Below are 22,874 nucleotides of genomic sequence, written 5' to 3'. Positions count from 1 at the left end.
TCAGCCATGTCGAAAAGCGTGATCACCCTCTGAATATGGTCTGTGGTTGATCTCCCTGGTACAAATCCGTGTTGTCTAACGGATACAATTTTATGGATTAAAGGTGACAATCTACAGGCTAATAATTTAGAATATATTTTGGAATCGTTGTTGATTAATGTGATTGGTCGATATGCACCAAGTTCCGTAGGATCCTTATTTTTTTTGGCAAGGACAATAATTTTCGCCCTGGCCCAGGATGCCGGAGGGCGTCCACCTTGAAAGATATGAATCATTAAGTTAGTAAGAATATCTTTCAGTTTGTTGCTAAATCTGACATAGAATTCGGTAGGGATTCCATCAAGGCCTGTTGCTTTACCCGACGGAAGACTATTCATTGAGAGTAGAATTTCTATCCAATCCGGAATGACAGAGAATATCTTGATCCGATTGAGATAAACGGGGGCGTGTAGTCAATTGCAGATATTCATCAATACTGACCTGGCTATTACCTATCTCAGTATAGAGATCCGAGTAATAACGCTTAAAAGCTTCTCTGATTTCTTTAGGGTCATGAGTTAATCCATGGACAGGATCTCTAATTGCTTTAATCATATTTTCTGAATTCTGTTGTCTAATACGAATAGCTAATTGATGACCCACCCGCTCACTCAGTTCGTAGGTTTTTTCCCTGTTCACTACTGCTTTACTGATTGCTTTGGTGATATATATTTCAGATATTAGATTCCTTCCAATCGCTACCTCTCGTACTGCCCTTTCTACATTGACTCCACATTGCACCGCTCTAGCAAGGGCTTCTTCCCTTCTTATTAAGTCTTCCTGTAAGTTTAACAGCTTTAGTTTTTCTTCTTTATTATTGTTGATGGAAAATCTAAGAGTTTCGCCCCTTATACCTGCTTTCAATGCGTCCCAAACCACATCCAAAGGGGCACTACCCACATTAAACTTTAAAAATTCTGAGGGGGTCTGGCGCTTCCCAACCTTAAAATCTATTGGTGGGCAACCATCCTTAAATACAGTAGAGCTCTCTTAACCCCCAGGCAAGAGCCCAATATAGATATGTTAGTCCCAACCCCACAGGAACTCATTCTAGGCAGAGAGACAAGTGATCATTTGTGGAGGTTAACATATGACTGCCATTTCAAAAAGGTCCGCTTTAAAACACTTAAAGGTATTTATATTGTTTGGAACCATGTGCGAAAACTTTTGGGACTCGGTAGGTTCTCCCACTATACCACCCTAGTTAGAAATTCCAATCTCCCTGAGATCTTTACAGATTATTGTATGACACGATGGGTAAGATCGGGAATCACACAGATTGGCTCGTTATATGACAGTACGGGCATCTGCTCATTCGAATCCCTAAAAACTAAATTTGGGCTAGAATCGCGTGACTTTTTTAAATATTTGCAAGTTAGGGATTTTATTACTAAAAAAGGGGGTGGCAGTAGGGCCATGAATAAAATTCCAGCAATCGAAACAGTGGTGCGCACTAATAGTGTTAAAATTGGTGAAATTTATAAAGATTTAGTTGTAAGTCTCCCAGATGATTTAGACAAGCATATCCATTATTGGCAAAACAAATTAGAATTAACAGAACCCCTTACGCGAAATGCTCTAGAAATCTCAAATTGCTTATTAATGTCAACCAAACTTCAAGCCCAATTTTACAAGACGTTTTTTCAACTTTATTATACACCAGCTAGAATATCCAAATGGAGTACCGGTAAAGGCACATTATGTCCTCGATGTGCTCAGCCCGAAGCAGATTTGGTACACATGTTAGCTACATGTCAAACCCTAAATACTATCAGACAAGATATATCAACGTTTCTGTCAGGAATATTTGAGAGTAATATTGAGATCACCACTGCGGAAATTATACTGGGGGTGGATAGGAACGTTAGATCCGCCAACATGCAGGGATTACTGTTTATCTCAATGGCGGTACTTCGAATCTGCTTAACATCTGCATGGTTGGACCTGTACCCGCCTACATTCCAGCAATGGCGGGCACGATTCCTTGCTACCTACAGCCTGGAAATAGCCATATACAAACATAAGGGCCTTAAAAAGAAAAAAAAAAGGGTTAGAAATATGGTATCCCGTTACACAATGGATCGAGAGATCAGACTCGTAATGCTGATTAATTGCGTGTATAGGAAAGGATTTTCTTCATATGGTTTTGCACTTATCTGTTGTGTGTCTCGCTTAATATTTGCATAACGCCTAATTTAAAATATTTCTGTTTATATTCATTGCCTGTTTGTGTGGGGTTGTTTTTATAATTGGGTGGGATGGGTGGGAAAGAATGATCAAAAATTATCAATAAAGAATTGTTAAAAAAAAAAAAAAAGGAAGAGTACCTGATGTTCTCTGTGCATTAGGTAGAGTCTCTAACAAGAAATCCTCTATTTGAGGTTCTGTATGTATATCTACCTTATGGTATTTTGCTGCCCTATTAATGAGCTGCACAAAACCTGTGTTATCAGGTGGTGAAGGCTTTGAGGGATATAGCTCTGGGTCGTTGTCCTCATCTGACCCTACATCATAATTTTCCCATGGATCCTCCTCATCTGGGATAGTTTCGTCATCCCCTTGAGGTTCTCCCTCCCCCAGATCACTGTCTACATCTGACTGAGGTGTATCTGGTCTTGGTGTGGAAGGTGTAGGAATATTTGGCCTATTGTGAGGAATAGGAGAAGAGGGTGTTACTCTAGGACGAGGAGAAGCAGGAGGAGTTATATTCGTCCCCATTGTTCTCTTTTTTGAAGGAAGAGGTTTATCTTCTGACTGTTCACTCTTTCTCTTCTTCGTGACCACTTTCCCAGTTTGTGGATCAATAAACAAGATCTTTTGTTTGGGATCTGTCTGTTGCTCCTGAATCGGTACCGAGGGTCCTGGTTCCGAGAGGTGCTTTTGTTTTCGATTGTCAGATCTTGTTGTTTTCGAAACCGAATGTTTGCTCGATTCCGACTTTCTTGGTATCGAGTGTCTCTTGGGCGATAAGTCATATTTATGTTTCGACATGGAATGTTTCGATCCCGAGCTGTCCTTTGTATGTAGCCTCGGTGCCGAAGTCGATGTCGCCCTTTTCTCGGATCCGACATGATGGGAGTCCGAGTGTTTCGGTTTCAGTTTCGGTTTCGTTGCCGGGCCCGAAGGCGGGGCGTCGGAAACTTTTTTCAGCGGTTTGACCGGGCCCGAGGGCGGGGTCGTTACCGCACGGGGTCGGTTTTTCGGTAAGGGGACGTCGTCACTCACGGTTTGTTGCTCGATGAGTTCTTCAACCTCCGACTGGTCCCCTTCCGACCCCGACTGGTCCTCTTCTTCCTCGATTTGTTCGTCTCCGAACAGCTCCGGGATCGCTTCCGCCTGCATTCTGGAAACCTTGTGTCTTCGAGCTCGACGATTTCTAATCGTTAGCTTGGAGGAGAATGCTGCGCAGGCTTCGCAGTCCCTGGATTCGTGTTCAGGCGATAGACAGAGGTTGCACACTTCGTGTAGGTCCTTGTGTGGGAACTTAGCACCACACGTTGGACATTTTTTGAATGGAGTCCTTTCCATGGACTCCGGGCTTGACTGCGTCGAGAAAGGCCTCCTGTTCTTCGACGTAGCCCCAAGTTTTTCTCTTCTATTTTGAATTTGTAACGCGTCGGAATTGAAATGAACGCGTTCGAATAACAATACCGTCGAATTGGAAATGGAATACGCGCCTAAAATCACTTTCTTGCGAAGTTGATCTGGAGCGTCTCGATCTTCATCCGAACCCGATGGCGGAAAAAAACAATCTAAGGATGGAGCCGATGCCCATGCGCACTACCAACCAAGGGAGGAGTCACCAAGAGACAAAAAGACTCTCCAAGAGAAAAACAAAGTGCAATCATCCGAGCCCAACACCAGATGGCGATCTATTCATAATGTACCATCTGCAGCCCATATGCCTCGAACATACATTTCCACTGCGGTGCGGCTTTGGAACATGGTTGGTAAATGATTTTATATTGCTTAAAACAATATTTTTTAACATAAATGATTGTTTAAATTGTATGAAATGTTTTTAATACTTAATCTTTTATGGTTGGTTTGCAGCCAAATAAAGATTTATTGATTGATTGAAGCATCTCCCACTTTTAAACATGTTCAATGAATTTAGTGACTCTGGTCAGATTAATGGGACACCGGCAGAGGCTATCATAGCTGTGATTCCAAAAGAAGGGAAGAACCCAACACTCCCTAAAAACTATAGGCCTATATCACTAATTAATATAGACTGCAAAATGTATGCAATGATCCTTGCTAAGCCACTCCAAAATGTTTTACCCAAACTCATACACCCATCACAAGTTGGTTTTTTTTAAAAACAGACTCTCTAGTGATAATACTCATATTCTATTTCATGTCCTAGAGAAAGCCAAACTTACCAACTCACCAACAGTGGCAATCAGTTTGGATGCCAAAAAGGCTTTCAACAAAGTTGATAGGGCCTACTTGAAAGCATGACTCGATAAATTTAATCTGGGTGAGAATTTTACAAGTACGGTAATGGCACTATATTTTAACCCCTCCAGAACAGGAGGATGCCTCTCGTCTTCCTATAAATTAGAACAGGGAACAAGGCAAGGCTGTCATCTTCCCCCTTCTCTATTCCTTCCTGCAAATGAACATTTCCTCTACCAACATAGGAACAATAAACAGATCACAAGGACATGCTTGCACAGTCAAAATAACTGCTTACGTCGACGACATGTTAGTTGTTTCCGAGACTGCAGAGGCTGCTATTCCTGCACTTTTGTCTTCAATAGAAGAATTTGCTGAAGTATCCGGTTAGAAGTTGAATAAAGACCAGACTGAGGTAAAACTCCTGAACAATCTTGGCGGTAACGGAATCATTGGCAACTCGGGTCTTTTATGGCAACCTAATTGCTTCAAATGCCCAGGCTTAGACTTCACGAGAGATCTGGCACCACCCTTCAGACCAATGAAAATGTTCTCTTCAAGAAAATGTTTTCATTGTTAGATGGTTGGTCACCTAAATTTTTATCCTAGAGGGGAAGAGCTGAGACATTAAAAATGATAATCACTCCACTTGTTAACTATCTAGCCAGCATGCTACCAATGACGCTCTCAAATGACTTCCTAAACAGGAGCTATAAACATTTTAACACTTTTCTCTGGCAAGGGAAGAGTCCCAGAATATCTATGAAAAACTACGATTGCCCAAAGAAAAAGGTGGTCTGGGCCTGCTGAACTTTAGGAATTACCAAACTGCGTATCTGTGTAAACAGGGTTCTAACTGGCTACTTCCCCAGGCTGATTACGTCCCAGTCTGGTTGGACATAGAATAATCAATCATCAACGACATGCCTTTGCCTGCTCTCCTCACTATGGATATATCCTCCATACCACACTCAAAATATATTTTGCTTAACACTAAAAGAGCCCTATAATGACTGGACCATTTCCCTGCGCAAAAAAATTACAAATCCAACTTGACCTCTCTTTAACGCAACCCGATTCTGAAGGGTGATGGAGGGATACTCCACTGGGAACAGTGGTCTAAAAATGGCATGAATCTAGTTAAAGACCTTTTTACAGGGACCCTTCCCTTACCTTTCTCTGTACTTCAGTCTCGACACCAGCTAAATCCGATATTTATTTATAAATTCCTAAAATTAAAATCACTCCTCACGCTGCACTCTATAAAACCATACGACCCCTTGAAACTTTAAAAACTGCTATAACTACTAAAGTCAGGACACACTGTCTCTAAAATATACAAACTCCTATCCCTTAAGCCTTGCAAATCTCACATGAAGTGTGAAATAAAATGGGAATCCGAACCTAACTCTAGTAAAATCCCATTCGACTTGAAGAAAAATACATATCACCCCCTTCTCGAATAAAATCTCTCCAATATGATCGCAAGCGGAGCTTATGATAATAAACAGGAAATATTCGAGAGACGCAGAGGCAAAGCTAAGACAACTTACAAGAAGAAAGGTAGAGCTTTGTCTAGCCTGGTTACAGGAACAGCCCCTTTGATTTCAAAAAAAGCGGTCAGTGTAAAAAGCCCGCTAAGGAAGTGGATAGAAGCCAAAGGGCTAGTCACGACTATGACTTTAAGGCTTTCTGGGGGCAGCCCTATAGACAACGAAGCACAGCAAACTCCTAATTGTGCTCTTACTGAGCAGAATGTAGAAGAAGAAGAAAAAGATCTTCTACTAGCAGCAACGGCAACGGCAATGGCATCTGATCTATTGACATCTGATACGGACATTGAAATAAATAAAGTATATGTTGAAAAAATGAATTCAAACTTAACGGAAGCTACTAAGTTGGGAAATACTGATCACCCCCAATTAGACACTATATTGAAACTCCTGATAAATCAAAGGGCAGAATCAGAGCTACATTATCAACAGCTGAAAAATGACAACATAAGACTACAAACCTCCATAACAGATATAGCCTCCATACTAAAGGGTATCACTCAGGAGATAATAGAGCTACAACAGCGCACAGTCTTAGTAGAAGAAGGAACACAACGGCTAGATGTCACTGTGGGGCGCAATGATGTAGAATTAACTCAACTCCAGGGGAAAGTTGAGGACCTAGAAAATCGCCAAAGAAGATCTAACCTTAAACTTTATGGAATTCCGGAAGGGCTGGAGGGATCTGACCCGAGGGCCTTTCTGGTGAAATTGCTACCTCGAGCATTTCCGGATCTCTCAGACTGGGATTGGGATTCTCAAGTGCAGAGAACACATAGACTTCTATTTGTCCAAAAACGCCAGAATAGTAAATTCCCACGCCCAATCTTGATGCATTTCGGTAATTTCTTGCTCCGACAAGCTGTGTGGCAAAAGGCTAAGCCTAATACACCAATAATTATTGACAATCTCACCATTTTTGCACGGTTAGACCTTAGCAAAACCACGATGGACAAAAGATGGGAAATGCGTAAATTGATAGATCCAATCAACAAATTGGGAGGCTCAGCATATCTACAAGAACCTGCCCGACTAAAAGTAATCATGAAAGGACGGTCAAACTTCTTCAGCGAAGTTTGTGAGGCACAGGAATATTTGACCAGTCTCAACAAGAGTCAACAAAAATAAAGATTGAAAATAAAAAAAAAAGCGAGGAGTACCTTAGCTGTCTTAAATAGAATTTAAGAATTTAAGCTACAGGTTGGGACACGGATATGGACACTTCCAACACACAAGTACTCAATTTTTGCCATTTTTCTTTTTCTTTAGTTGACATCTTGGGTGGAGGGGGGGGGGGGGGATCCTTGGTTCCGACCGCAGGCGCTGCCTTGTCACCGGCAGCAGTAGGTAAAGGGGGGCAAGGGGGGGGCGGGTTTTCGCAGCTTTGGGTGGGTGTGGGAGATGGGGGAGAAGGGGGAAGGTGGAGGGAGGGCTGGGGAAGAAAAGAAAAATATTTTCAACCTGGTAGAAGAGCGTGATGAGAGTCTTTTGTTATTAAAATGTATTCTTTATTTTGAACTATATAAAATAATGCTGAATATTGACATCACTTTTTTCATTGGAGATGCAGAACATTAGATGTTTGGCATGGAATGTGTCAGGGCTGAACAACAAACGCAAGAGGCAGTTAGTGGCTGAAGAGTTAAGATTATATAATCCTCATTTAGTGTTTTTGTCAGAAACTCACATTATGGACAAAGATAAGAAGCTGCTAAGTCAATTGGGTTTTGAGTTGGTAACTAATTCCGCAGCTACGTCTTCTATAAGAGGGGTTGCCATATTAAAAGACAGAAGGTTCAAGGCAGAAATAACTAAAACACAGGGTGATAAATGGGGGAGATGGGCAATCGCCCAACTTTGTTTCGATAATATGAAGTATGTTGCTTGTGTTGTATATGGACCAAACAAAGAAGAACCAAGAATATTTGAACAACTAAACATTGCGTTATTAGATTGGGAGGGAGAAGTAATAATAACGGGTGATTTCAACTGTATTCTGAATTGTCAGACGGATACAACACGCCCGGGTAATTATAAACGAATGCCTAAAAATAGAGCATCTATCTTAGATCTATGTAAATTGCATAATGTCAAAGATGTATGGAGCTCGCTATATCCAAACTCTTCAGGATATACTTTTTTCTCAGCCCCCCATAGGCTATGCTCACGTTTAGATATGGCTTTTATATCAGACACCCTGATGAGAACTACAAATATGGTAATATATCCACGTATTACATCTGACCACAATCCCATTATGATTGAATTTGAGACATCTCTCAAACATAAACCTCCAAGAGCTTTCACTTTTCCTAGGAATTAAAATCAGATACGGCTTTCATTTCACAATTAAAAACACCATATAACAGAATTTCTGACTTTTAATAGAAACACAGCTTCATGCTTAACAGTATGGGATACCTGTAAAGCCAGTATTCGAAGATTCACGCAAACCTTTGTTCTGAAACAGAATCATGAAAGACGAAATCATAATTTAACTTTGACTGCTGATATTGTAGCTGAGGAGATAAAGCTTGTAAAAGCTTTAAGAGACAATCTCTCAACCCTGGATATTAGTGCAAACCTTAGTCAGTTAAAATGTAAAACTAAAGAAACTCTATTAAAGAAAAGGAGTGCACAGATCCATAAATATAAATTCTCACAATATGAGGGTGGTGACAAAATTGGAAAAATATTAGCATTTAAAGTAGCAGAAGACAGAGCGGAATCTATGATCTTTCAAATTACAGGGGTTGATAACAAGAGATATAATCAGCCAGATGATATCATTCAACAATTTGCTAAATATTATGAAATTTTGTACACACCAGAGAGCATATCCGACGACTTCATAATCGAAAAATATTTAAAAGAAAATATAACAAATAAGATAACAAGAAACGAGACAGAAGAACTGACCTTAGAAATAACCAATGAAGAACTAAGAGAAGCCATAAAATCACTGCCATTAGGAAAATCAGTGGACGAGGACACTATTCCTCTGGAAATTTACAAATCATGTTTGGATGAGCTAACACCCTTTCTTTTAGAAGTAATAAATTACATAGGTAGAACCGGGTCAGCTCCCCGTTCTTGGAATAAAGCCAAAATCATTTTTTTTCATAAAAAGGGTAAACCCAAAGAGGAGATGGGCTCATATAGGCCAATCTCCTTGATTAATGTTGATGCAAAGATTTTCGCAAAATGTTTGGCTAGAAGATTAGCACCACTAATGCCAACAATTGTTAATATGCAACAACATGGGTTTATAACGGGGAGAGACACATCAGCTCATGTCAATTCGGCAATAACGGCGTTCGAAATAGCAGAAATAGAGGCTACCCCCCTGGCTATGATAATGCTTGATGCTGAAAAAGCGTTTGATCGGGTGGGGTGGGACTATTTATGGCATGTAATGGGATCAATGGGGTTTGGAGGAAAATGTTTAAACGGGATTCGGGCACTTTATGACAATCCAATAGCATACACTAGTTATGGTGGTCTTACGTCACATTGTTTTCCAATCAAAAGAGGTACACGTCAAGGGTGTCCCCTTTCACCTTTATTGTTTGCCCTTTCATTAGAACCGTTTTTAAAAGCTTTGGATACTCAGACAGGAATAAGACCCTTTAAGACTGACAGTCAAAGCTCAAAAATCACTGCGTATGCGGATGACATCGCTGTATACTCGATCGAAACAACTGATTCTTTAAGAGCTATCAAACTTGAAGCATCAAAATTTGGCAATGTATCAGGTTATAAGTTAAATGTCCACAAAACTCAAATAATAGTGAATTTTGCTCCCTCTCAACCAGTGCCTGAAATATGCAAGATCGCGACATATCTCGGAATTAGAATTACCTCAAATATTAAAGAAATCAATAACATCAATTATAAAAATCTAATGAAAACTACCACTGCGAGCTTAAAAAAATGACACCGACTTCCATTAAATTTAATCGGTAGAATAAACCTGATAAAAATGAAAAATTATTTAGGTATACTTATATTTATTTAGATCAATTCCTTTAGCACAAAACTGGCTTTTTTTTAAACAATTAGACAGGATCTTCTGCAACTTTATCTGGGGATATAAGAAGGCTAGGAGATAACTAAAAATGCTAAAAAATCAAATAGGATCTGGTGGTCTAAACTTTCCAGATATGAAATTATACTTCTGGGCCTCTTTTATAAGACGTATTCGATCGCTACTAAATGAAGAGGACACACTGTTTTATCATCATCTATCACTAAAGGGAGATGCTAAACAATTTTTTCTTCGTATCATAGATCCTAACTTCTACAAAAGAGTTAAATTTAAGACAGCACGAGATATAGAAAGAATATGGAAGGATATACTTTTAATTAATTTTATGGGAAAATCCCGGGCTGCCTAGTATATTTAGCGATGGGGTATTCCGTAGATGGCATCTGAAAGGTATTATGTTTCTGGGCGATTTATATAATTCTCAAGGCATATTGGATTTTCCTACTTTAAAGCAATTATATGGATTACCTGATACACATAGATTCAAATATATGCAAATATAGGACTGTTTAGTACGGAAGAATAGAATCAACACCTTGGCGAGCGGGGGTATTTGGGAACTTCTAAATTCTAAAAAAGAAAAATCAATAATTAGCTCGGCATATAAATTCTTTATAGGTCTAAGATCTGACGATAATGATACACTAGCTAATAAATGGAATCTAAAGCTCGGAACTAATATAACATAAAATAAGTAAATCCTATACTAGTATTCATGATCATGTAAGATCATCCAGTTTACGACTACAACAATATAGAACTATATACATGTTATATTATACCCCAGAAAGACTTTCTAAATGGTCCCTGAATAACATCATGAGAGAAAAAACTAAATGTCCGAAATGTGATGAGTACGCGGCAGACCTTGTCCATATGCTGTTCTCATGTCCGAAATTAGGGAAATTCTGGGAAGAAGTGGGAAAGATCCTAAACACAAAAAATATTCTTAGCTCACCAATAACAGCACCCATGGTAATACTAGGCCCACATTTGTCAAGTCAACCACATTACATATTATTATCAATCTTATTCTCCTGTGCTAAATTAACTTTAGCCAGGGCCTGGATTAATCCGAACCCACCCAGCGCTCTGGAATGGTGGTACCTGGTTAACGAAATAAAAATTATGGAATGTACGCTGGCAGAACTCAGGGGAATCCGGTCATTAAAGAAATATGAGAAAATGTGGGGGAATTTAGAAATGAACTAATACACCTAAGACTTTTTTTATGTTTGTCTGTCTTTTCTCTTTTATGATATTATGTCAAATCAATTATGAAAAAGCGAAATAATTGATTAATTTATGATTAATTGTGTATTTACTTGATGAATGGAAACTATGTTGAATGTTTTGCCGTTTTAATACCAGGTGAAAATAAAAAAAAAATATTAAAAAATAAATAAACAGGACATATTGTACCCCTGAGAGGATCTTTAAACTTAACCTCAGCGAGAGTCCTAAATGTTGGAATTTTAATTCTCATGTTGGTAACCTTGCCCACATGCTCTTCTATTGCCCTATCCTACAAACATACTGGGATAAGGTCTACGAATGTATAAGCAAAACCTTTAACATAGTCCCTCCAAGGGAATTTTCCTATATCGTACTAGGCTTTCTGGACCCAAAGATCATAGAGGAGAATGATCGTTATTTGTTAGATCTTATGCCCACTTTAGCCTGTAACACTGTGCTGAATAAGTGGAAAAACTCCAAAGAAGTCTCCTTTAGGATGTGGCAAGAAAGGCTATCTTTTCTTAGAGGGGCTGACAATGTCGCACTTACAAGCCTCTCCCTGGCGTAAATCACACAGGAAGCCTTTTCCTTCACATAAGACCCACCGTGAAAATTGCCTTAATCTCCTATAATGCTATGCCTACAGAATGCTATAACCTTGGTGTTACAAATGTACTATATTGTACTTTCTACTATTACACATGTGATAACTGTGCCTGTATGACCGCCTGTATGTCTCTCCAGCTTCTCCTCTGTGATACAACTGTACTGTATTGTATTTTCCACTATTACTGCTTGTTTGAACACCTGTATGTCTTCAGCTTCACTGCGACTCCCACGGTAAGGCACTTGAGTAACTTATGGTTTTCTTTTTTACTTTTTTTTTTCTAATGATTTGTCAGTATTCTTTCATTTACCATGATTCTTTCATTTTACCATTGTTTAACATCTTACCATTGTGTATCATTATTTATTTGCTCTTTTCTTGGAAAATTCAATAAAAATGATTTGAATTTTTTTTTTTTTAATCAAAGACAACGGGCCCAATTCTCAAAGATGCTGCTCTGACTTACTCTTCCAGTACTCCTGGCTTACTAATGAGTCAGCTGTAAACTAATAGTACTACAAGATTAAGTCACACCTACTCAAGGAAAGATTTTTATGATGTGGGTTGAATGTATCTGAATTCCGTAAATGTGACAGAGAGAGCCAAAATGCATTTAGTCACACACCAAATGACTGTTCAGCGGAAGGAGGAACTTGAGTAGTAATGAAGGCGCACAAAGGACAAATATCTAAGGGAAATGGGTATGGTACTCTAGTAGAAAAACTCAAAGTTGCAGTGTTCTGGTGGCGTGAGCGAGCAGTGAATATTATGTAGGGTAAGTAGAATACTTTGATCAAAGGTGAGGTGGAAAAGTGCAGCAGTAGGTAAGATGAAGCGGGCACAGCACTGTGGTGGTAAAGGAGATGGTGCACAGCACTTCAGTAGCAAAAGGTGAAAGGTTCAGTACTCTGTTTGGGAAAGTGAAGTTGGCACAGAAAAGTTGATGTGAATGCATCACTTTGATAGCGAACGTGAGGGAGCAAAGTAGTTTGGAAGAGCAGGTGAAGCTGTTGTGGATGCAAATGTTAATAGAGCACAGTGCTTTGGTGGCAAAGATGAAGGATTAACAATGCAGTCTAGCAAAAGTGGAGTGTAGCAAAGAAAGGGGAAAAATACTCTGATATCCAAAGTCACAAAGCGCGGCACTCTAGTAGTCAAGGTAGATGGGGCACAATACTCTGAAAACTCTGGAGCAAGGGCACATCACTTTGGGGGAGGTCTATCATAAAGGGGTACTGCTATAGGAAAGCAATGGCGATGTGGATGCAAGGATGAAAGGGTACAGTGCCCTTGAAGCAAAGCTAGCCGGTCACAATATGCTGGTAGTGATGGAAAAGAGAAAATAGCACTCTTGTAACAACCATGATCATGCCCATCAATTTGCAAGCACAGCAGGTGGGGAACAGTACACTGGGAATAATGGTGAATGAATCACAATCCTGTGCAAGGATGAAATGGTAGAATATTTTAAAAGCTAAGGTGAAGGGTGACACCACCAGTGGTGAAGGTCGCAAAGTGGTCTGGAAGCAGAGGTGAAGAGTCAAAAGGCTTTGGTATGGAGTTAAACAGAGCACAGTACTAGCGTAAAGAGGCTGATAGGTAGTACTTTTCTTTCTTTCAGAGTGCACCATTCCATAATTCAAAGAAAAAGCAAAATAAATTAAGCGTGACTGAATTAACTAATACTAAGACCTTTCTTTAAGTTCTTCAAAACCACAAATATTTGATAAGATATCTACATAAGCTGCGTTACTATAAGGAGTCCTCACTTTCGCGAGATGTCTATAATCACAGAAATATAACAGACTATACAATGTTGCTTTCAGTCATTTTAACCAAAGGTAGCTCGGGTTCAATGTGACGTTCTGGTAAAGAAACAAAGGCTGTTCACATCTTTTAATGTGCCCTGCATCTTTTGCACTCTGATAAAATGAACACTAAGTACACTAAGTGTGCACATCGCAGTATTTGGCTCTAAAGAGAGCAGTGGCTCCATGCACTGTGTGAAAAGTAGGTCAATGAATAGGAGTAGTGGAAGGATACAAGTTACTCAATCAAGAGGATGGTAAAAAAGGTATGCTCCAGGGAGGGCACAAACACAAGAAGAAGGAAAGAAATCAAACAAGAAGCAAGTAAATGAGAGTGGCAAAGCCCACCAATGGTAAGCAATGGATTGGTGTAGGTCCTTGCAGGATCTTGGTAAGCACACTATAGGTCTTTTGCAACCAGACAGCTTGGGCTGTCCGGTGCGCTGGACCTAATAATGGTGTTGCTGTGTTTAGATGCAACATTGCTGCTGAATGATATTCTGGTACTTACCAATTAAATGTAAATAGTTTTTGGTTAAATATATACCAGTATTTTCTAAAGCAATGACATTTGCTTCAATTCAATATTGCCCTAAGTTGACAGGTATGCCCAGACGTGGGTGTCTTGCTCACTTTGTCACTGGATTCAAGCTAGCCTGGCTGGTGAGAGGTGTTACCCCAAAACCAGCTTCAGGATGCTTGTTTCCAGGTCAGGTAAGACCTGGCTTGGCAGTTCGGGCTGGACTGTTCCCATGAGGAAGAGGGTCAAGACGTATTTGCATATGGCTGGGGCTGAACTGGGGTGGCAAAGTGAGCTTAAAAACTATGATGGATTCAACCTAGATCTAATAGTGACTGGGGGGGGGGGGTCTGGAAAGTTAAGTTTCAGCACTCTGTCTATCATCTCCTTGTGTTTGCTCAGTTCAATATCCACCATTTGAAAATAGTCTCATAATAACTTCATAAAATGTGAAGTATAAATTGCCTTAACTCATACATTTTGTAGAAGAAGTCTTTTCAATGCTGCATCATGTGACTAAACCAGACACACAATATGCTCATGTCTTGGCACATATTTCTAGGTCCATGATCCTCTATTGTGAGTGTATTTAGTGACCTTTATTTTTGATAGCGCATCTAAAATGCTGTAAAGCGTTTTCAATTTGCTGCAGTTACATATAACACTCACTCGTTCCCAGGTAAGCTCTTCTGCAGCTCTGTCCCATTCTAAGGCATTCCAGTTCATGTCATCTGTGAAATAAAATGAGCATACAGTTTTATAACAGAGTATGTGAAGAGAACATCTTAAGCGAACTCGAACATTGGGTTTAGTTCTTTCAAAATAAAAAAGAAATTGTGAGAAGCTTAACATTTGTAAATTTGACATGAATTTGGTATAAGATGGTATACAGAAATAGTTTTCTTAGACTTCAGTAAAAAGTACAAAACAAGCATAATTTAGACAGGTAAAGTGCAAGCTTCCTTAATAAAGAAGACAGGTGGAAAAAGAGGGTGGGGGCGTGGGGGCTCACGCGGAGTGCGGAGAACGACTGGTTGGCCTGCACGGAGAGCTGATAGCACTCGGCGGAGCCCCGGTGAGCGCCTGAGCCCGCCATTTTGATTTGCTTAGTGGCGGCGGGCCCTCGCGCCCTAGACCTGGCTGTGGGCTGTTTGTGGATCCCAGCTGGCTGTCAGGCGAGGAGAGGCGTACATCTTGGTGCGGAGTTGTCGGAGTGAGCACCGGGAGGCCTGACGGTGCCGGGAGCCTGGAAGCAAGTTGCGAGGCCCGTAGTGTCCCACAGACGCCTCGGGGCTGGACGGGTGAGCGAGCCCGGTGCCGCGTACCCCTCCCGGAGACTACTCGGCTGCCCCGGGAGGCGGGGGTTTCTGGCCGGACTGCTGGTGGCCTGCCTGGAGCTTGGGGTGAGGTGTGGCTGGGAGAAGTGCTGCCCTGCACACCGGCGTCCCGGCGAGCAGAGGCGGCCGCCATTTTGCATCCCCCGCCGGAGCTGAAGCGCCTGAGACAAGGACAACTCTCCATTGGGCCTGGAAGGTGGGTGTCGGGGGAGAGGACATTGAGACGGCGGCGGGCCTGGCTCAGGACTGGGGCGAGGATGAGTGAAGTGCACCCCGGCGGATGGTAGCGGCCGCCATTTTGTTCCCTTCACTGGAGCGGAGGCGCCGGAGGAGAGGAGATCGCCCTGCTGCGGAGCGTAGCCTTGGGCCCAGGCTACAGGGGGGCCCCCGGAGGAGGCGGCGCTGAGGCGGAGGTGAGCTGGGGCAGCTGGGGGCCCTGGGGACCGGAGCGAAGGTGAGCGGAGAGGGGCGGTGAACTTCTGCGCCCTCCCCCGGGCAGACGAGGCTCCGGGCCCCCGGTGGTGGTGGACTTCTGTCTACTCATAAGACGCGGCGTGGGAGACAGAAGCGGAGCATGATCAGGCGCCACGCTCCGGGGACTGGGGGCCAGGTCTCTGCACTCTGCCCCCCCCTGCAGCGGGATTGGCAGTCGGGCCCTGGATGACCGGAAGGTGTGCAAGGGCCTGTTGTGACAGTGCTGAGGCCCTGGGAGTAGGGCTTGGGACAGAGCCGGAGGCTAGGTGAGAGGTGGGGAGAGACAGGCTGCTAAGGGCTTCCTGGGGGAGAGGCGTGGAGCGGTCCAGGTCCCTAGACGGCGGCGGTGGGGCCCACCCTGACCGTGGGCGCAGACTGGTGGACATAGAAGTGATACGGGACACGGTGCTCTGATTGGTGCTTTAAGGCCTTGGCCTTCATACATTGCTGCCCCCTGAATCCCTGCCCCTCTACCCTTTGCACAGCGGTTTGGGCACTGCCTGGGTCGCCGGGCCCTAGCTGGTGGCTGTGATGAGATTGTGGGTCCCCGGAAGCATCCGCCATCGCTGACCGGGGTGGTCCGGAGAGCCCTCGTCCTTGTTGCCTGTACTGTCACCGCCTGGGGGTCTGGTCGGGTCGGCAGGCGGGGTGGTCTGTACCTTGCTGTCACTCGCCACCTTGGGTTCGCAGCTTGGGGGCACAGCAGAAGGGGCGAGTGGTACGGCTTAGGGTGGACCCCTCCCCCCTTTTTGACTCTTTGGGCCTGTTGTGTAACGTCCAGACTCTATCGCGCTGTACGTGCTGACAGACCTTGGCCGTGGACCTGGCGATGACGCGATCCAGGGGGGGGGGGCAGAGCGGACTCGGCGGAGACATCCAAGAACACCTCGGTGGTGGCCATGTGGGGCAAAGCAGGAGAGACGGCGCCGACTGGGAGTTCCTCCCAGATCGCCGAGGACTCACCGCCGGTGACCCAGGCCTTTATGGCCTCCTTCATGGCCGAGCTTAAGTCGAAGATAGGTTCCCTACGGTCTGAAGTGCACTCATGTGTTAAAGAACTACAACAGGAGGTCACGGAGCTGGGCGATAGGGTCGATAGGCTCGAGAAAATTGTCGACGAGTGCACGGGGGGATCAAGAGCAGCTTTGGCAGAGAGTAGCGGCGCTGCAGGAGCAGAACATCGAGCTACAGGTCAAGCAGGAAGACTTTGAAAACAGAAGTCGCCGGAACAACCTCCACATTCGGGGTGTTCCACTTGAAGCAGAGGAAAATGTCTATGTGGCGCAGCTCCTCCATGAGGTCTGGGGGGATGAAGATGCCTCTCCCCCGACTTTGGACCGTGCCCATCGGGTCTCCGGCCCTGCAGGACGAACGGGCCTACTCCCGGACATCCTGACAAGAGTGCACTACTTCACTGAGAAGGAGCCATTCTGAAAGCGGCAAGGGACAAGCCAGACCTCACCTATGACGGTCACACGATCCTAATCTTCCGGGATCTGGCCCCCAACACCCTGCGCAGACGGAGGGCTTTTCGGCCGGTGACGGAGAAGCTGCTAGCCCTTCACATCTCCTACCAGTGGGGCCACCCCTTCGCCCTCATCTTCCACTGGGAGGGCAAACGCAGGGTCATACGGTCCTACCGAGAGGCGGCGCAGCTGCTTAACCTGTCGAAGTCGCCGGCAAGCAGCCCTTCTCGACCGAGGCACCAAGTGAGGATCCCGGCCCGCCCAGACTGGACCGCGGTCCCGCGCCGGCGCCGCTCTCCCCCGGTGGATGAGAGATCCTCCTCGCAGGCCAAGCACAACATTATAGCACATATCCGTTCTCTTGAGGGTGACCGTGAAATACCAGGGTCTCACCCGTGAACCCCGTGACTTAGCACCCAATGTGAAGTACTGTCCTCACGGCCTCTATCGCTGTGGACGTCGCCCCTGCCCTCCGGCGCTAAGTGGCGATTACCTCTCATCCGACTGAGATACTTTGCCTGATCGCTGGATGAGCAGTTACCTCTTGAACCATCTCGACATACGACATGCATCGCTGCTACAGGATGCGCCTCTGACACCCTGGTTAAGCGTATACTCTGTGCCCTCTGCAGCTCACTGTCCTTCCCCGCGCATGTAGTCTTAGCATTACGCGACGCAGAGGAAGGCTCCCGCCTCCCACAGACTTGTGCAGGGAGTCCGGAGGAGCGGGAGGACCGAATTGGTCACCCTGCATGAACCACTCTGGATGACCTCATGCTGAACGACGCCATGCTACCCTGACCGGTGTAACTGCATAGCACCCCCGACTCCTGATCGGGCAGCAAGGGTACCGGGGTTGCCGTCTCTTGTATTTCCTGTGGGATCTCTCCCCCATACTGTTCCAAAGGGAGTGACATTCCTGAGTGCTTCCAAACCCTTGGGTAGAGGATGCCAGGTGACTGGGGCAGTCAAATGTGGCCCTGTTGGCCTTTGTTGACCTTAGTAGTTACGGGGCCTGATCGGCCGCCTATTGAATCTCTTCCCCCTTTTTTTTTCTCCTCCTTTCCTGCTTATCTGCCTTCCGACCCTCCTTCTCTCCCTTCTTCTCGTTTCTGTGTATGGCGGGGTGGGGATGGGGCGGCAGCAGTCCCCTGGGTGGGATGGGCGGGGAGGGGTTACCTCTGTGCCTTTGCCCTCACACTGGCGGGAGTGGGGAGCGTGGGCGGATCCTGATTGCTGCGCGCTATGGCCGTGAACACCCCTAGGCCCTTGAAGGTCTTGACATTCAACGTCAAGGGCTTAAATTCCCCTAATAAGCGCAAGCAGGTATGGCGTTACCTTCTCCAGCAACAACCCAACATTATATTCCTTCAGGAAACACACCTACTGCAGGGAGACACAAAACGCATGGCGCATCCCCAAGTACCCTATCCAGTTCTGGGCTGCTGCGGACACTAAAACGGCGGGAGTAGCCATATTGTGCAGAGCTGGCTTCAGGTGGGGAGACACGGAACCCTATAGGAGTGGAGATGGGCGCTTTCTCAAAGTTACAGAACACATTGGGCAGCGCCAATTTACCCTATGTAACATATATGCACCCAATCAGTTGCAGGACAGATATCTCCAGACACTTTTGCGGGACCAGATTCCATGTGGTGACCCGAACATGATATTGGGAGGAGACTTCAATTTAGTCTGGGACCCGGACATGGACCGTAGCGATGCCGCTTCACTGGCACCGGGGCGATGTCCTCGACGCTGCGCAAGCAGATTGCGGACTTGGGGTTAATTGATGCATGGCGTTATCACTGCCCGGAGCTGAGAGACTACTCATTTTACTCGTACGCCCACAGGTCCTACTCCTGCATAGATTTTCTCTTTATGTCGCTGGAACTGCTACGGGACACGTTGGGAGCCTCCATCTCGGACATCTCACTGTCGGATCACGGGACCCGGCCGCAAGACCCGCCCGAGAGGCACGTTGGCTTTTGCCGCCGAGCATCCTCCGGGATGCAGCGGATGTTGACAGTCTTCGGGAGGCCATAGATTCCAATTTTGTTACTAACGACACCCCGGAGATGTCCTTCCAGGTGATATGGGACGCCTTCAAAGCCACGATTCGGGGACACATCACTTCCCTGGCAATTGCTCGGAGGCGTGCAGCTTGCAAATTGGAAGCTGACCTGGCGGGGGACATTAAGACAGCCGAGGTGCAGGATCAGAAACGTTCGTCACTAGAAACTAGGAGGAGATTAGCTAACCTCATGGGGCAGCTTCGCTTTTACGCACCAATAAGGCGGAACACTCTTTGCAAGCACTGAAGCAAAAGTACTTTGAGGGAGGTGATAAGGTAGGACAATTGCTGGCGGGGAGGTTGAGGGCGCGGGCAGCTAAGGCCCATATAGCTAGTGTCCAACTACCGGATGGGTCGAGAGTTGTCGCGGAGAAGGTTAAGCAGGCCGCTTTTGTTGACTACTACGGCACCTAGTATGGGAGGGAGCCCGCCCTGGCGGACGCGATCGCGGCTGTCCTGGACGACTACGAGGGGACGCCACTGCCTTCGGGGAGTGCGGTGGAACTGGAAGGCTCCATTACTGAAGACGAGGTCACGGCGGCAATTAAAGATATTCCTTTGGGGAAAACGCCAGGACCGGATGGCCTATCCCTATCATTCTATCGCACATTTCAGACCCAACTTCGACCCCATCTCCTAAGGCTGTTCAACTCCTTTACTGATAATATAGGGCCGTCCCCTGACATGGGCATGGCGGAGATTGCATTGATCCCGAAACCCGGGAAAGACCCCACGATGTGTGCTTCTTACCACCCTATTTAATACTGATCTTAAAATATATACTAAACTCCTTGCCAAACGTTTAGATCCGTATATGCCGGGGCTTGTGGACCCTGATCAGGCTGGATTTATTTGACGACGGACAGGGAGCAGATAACGTGCGTAAGCTTGCACACCTCGTGGGGAAGGTGCACCACTGGAAAATCCCGGCCTGCCTTCTCTCCCTGGACGCGGAGAAGGCGTTTGACCAGGTGGACTGGGCCTTCCTTAGGGCAATACTCCACAAATTTGGGTTGGGCCTGAAAATGATCGCAAGGATTATGGCCCGATACATAGGGCCGCAGGCCAGAATCCGGGTTAACGGTGGTTTAACACCACCGCTAGCGATACACAGGGGCACCAGACAGGGGTGTCCCCTCTCACCCCTATTGTTTGCCCTTGCCGTGGAACCCCTTGCGGAGATGATACGACGCGAGCCGGACATCCACGGAATAGTTCATGGTGGTCGGGACAACAAGGTGGCGTTGTTTGCGGATGACCTGATTCTCACCCTTACGCGCCCGCGGGAGTCTCTACCGGCCGTCCATAGGGTTCTTTGCCTATACAAGAGGGCCTCCGGCCTCAAGATCAACCATGATAAGTCTTGGGCTCTTAATCTCACTATCCCGGCGGAGGAGATTCCCTCTTTGAAGGAAGCCGTGCCCCATCAGTGGGCTGAGCGCCATATTCGGTACTTGGGCCTCACCCTGACCTCCTCCCTGGACGCCTGGTCATCCGTGAACTGCCGGGAATGCCGAAAGGCGGTTCTAGAGGATCTACGGAGGTGAAAGTCTGATGCTGTCGTGGTTAGGCGGGCTCAATTCTGTTAAAATGTCGATCCTTCCAAAAATGTTATACGTGTTCCAATGCCTCCCCACCCCAATCCCGCTTCACTGCATACGGGGACTGCAACGTGAGCCCACGTCTTTTGTGTGGGGCGGTAAGCGATCCAGTTTTTCACAGAAGATCCTTATGGCACCACGAGACAGGGGGGGGGCTTAGCTTGTCCCAACTTAGTGCACTACTATTGGGCTGCGCACCTCCGTTTTGTGATAGAATGGGGGGTGCAAGAGAGTGAAAAAGGATGGCTGCATATGGACAGGGCGGTAACAGGACGCTTTATCTGGGATCTGCCGTGGCTCCATCGGACAGCCCGCTCTAAGAGCGCGTACATGGCGGGGCCCACAAAGACGGTACTGGACATCTGGGACAACATTGCTGTGTCCAAAGGGCTCACTGCGTTCCAGTCTCCACATACTCCCATAGCAGCGAACCCACAATTTCCGCTGGCCCATCAATCTCGGGCATTTGAGACATGGATGCAAGGAGACTGCAAGGTGATCTGCGATCTATTCGAAGGGGGCACACTCAATTCGTTCGATCGGTCCCGGGAGGAGTTCCAACTACCGCCCACGGCGAGGCTGCAGTATGCTCAACTGCGCCACTGGGTTTCTAATGGGGAAATGAGCTAAGCAGCAACGCGAGCCTTCACCCCTTTTGAACAGCTGGCGCGCTCCCTTGGGGAACTGAAGAGGCTGATCACCCAGATCTACCACATCCTACAGCACCCGCCGCTTGTACCCGCCCACCCATACCAGCGCCAATGGCAACTAGCGGTAGACGTGGAAATCGAACCTTCGCAATGGGACAGAGTATGGAGAGATATCCCCAAGGTATACCGGAGTATCCCACAGAGGGAAAATGTCTACAAACTTCTAACTCAGTGGAACTACACTCCTCTGCGGTTGCATAAGATGTTCCCCAATGTTTCCCACTGTGCTGGAGATGTCTGACTGAAACAAGGGATTTCGTACACATATGGTGGATGTGCCCTCTCATAACTGTTTTCTGGAAGGAGGTCCTCAGTCACAGTAGAGGGGTGTTGCCTGGCCACACAGTAGATGCGAGCTCACCCTCAGCCCCCCTGCCTTTGCCTGTGGGTCTAAAAACCCAGCTACTGCTGCAACAAGAAAAAAGAGAATAAGGAGAGAAAACAAAAAAAACAATACACTTGGTGAACGTCCAACTACTCAGATCTATACAGACTACATCAAGCTTAAATATTCATTGGCCGGGCCAATACAGATAAACAAGCGAGTGCGTTCTTTATGAATTACTTTCAACTTACGGTGGTTCCAGACGGTGGCAATATAGGTCTGGTAGCAAGTTAAGCCCCCCCCGCCAACAGGTATCATCCCACCGAGGCAGTCTTGAGTCTTTAATCGCAAAGGTGAATGCTGCAGCAAAGCCAGACCCAGTTCCCTGGAAGCTGACAACCATTTCAGTCACCTTGTCTGTTGTATATTGGGGCCATAGATTGACATGGCTTCCTTGACTCACTGTACAAACACGTAAGGAGGCCTTGAGACCGCTCCCAGACTCCAGTAAGCACTGGTTACACTCCCTAGTTCAGTCTGCTACTTATGGGTTTGTTCACACTCCGGGCATAGCAGCTGAGGTCCTCCTTCTCGAGCAGGCTCTTCCTGCAGGGTCAGGTGCTTCTTCCTCTCTTAGGAGGCCAGCCCACAACTCTACTACAAGATGCAAAGACT

General features: G+C 45.7%; 1 protein-coding gene across 1 annotated transcript in view; it reads right to left on the bottom strand.

Moving 5' to 3' along the window:
* MARCHF6 (membrane associated ring-CH-type finger 6) overlaps positions 1–22,874 on the bottom strand; it is a 1,612,715-nt gene that overhangs the window by 1,273,916 nt on the left and 315,925 nt on the right. The window contains exon 8 of the mRNA XM_086965293.1: positions 14,882–14,943. Within this exon, the coding sequence (XP_086821419.1) occupies positions 14,882–14,943 (62 nt within the window). The remainder of the gene's footprint in view (positions 1–14,881; positions 14,944–22,874) is intronic.

Source organism: Lissotriton vulgaris, chromosome 4_1 (assembly GCF_964263255.1).
Source record: "Lissotriton vulgaris chromosome 4_1, aLisVul1.2, whole genome shotgun sequence".
NCBI classification, from domain to species: domain Eukaryota; kingdom Metazoa; phylum Chordata; class Amphibia; order Caudata; family Salamandridae; genus Lissotriton; species Lissotriton vulgaris.
This window is presented reverse-complemented; position numbering and strand designations above follow the sequence as displayed.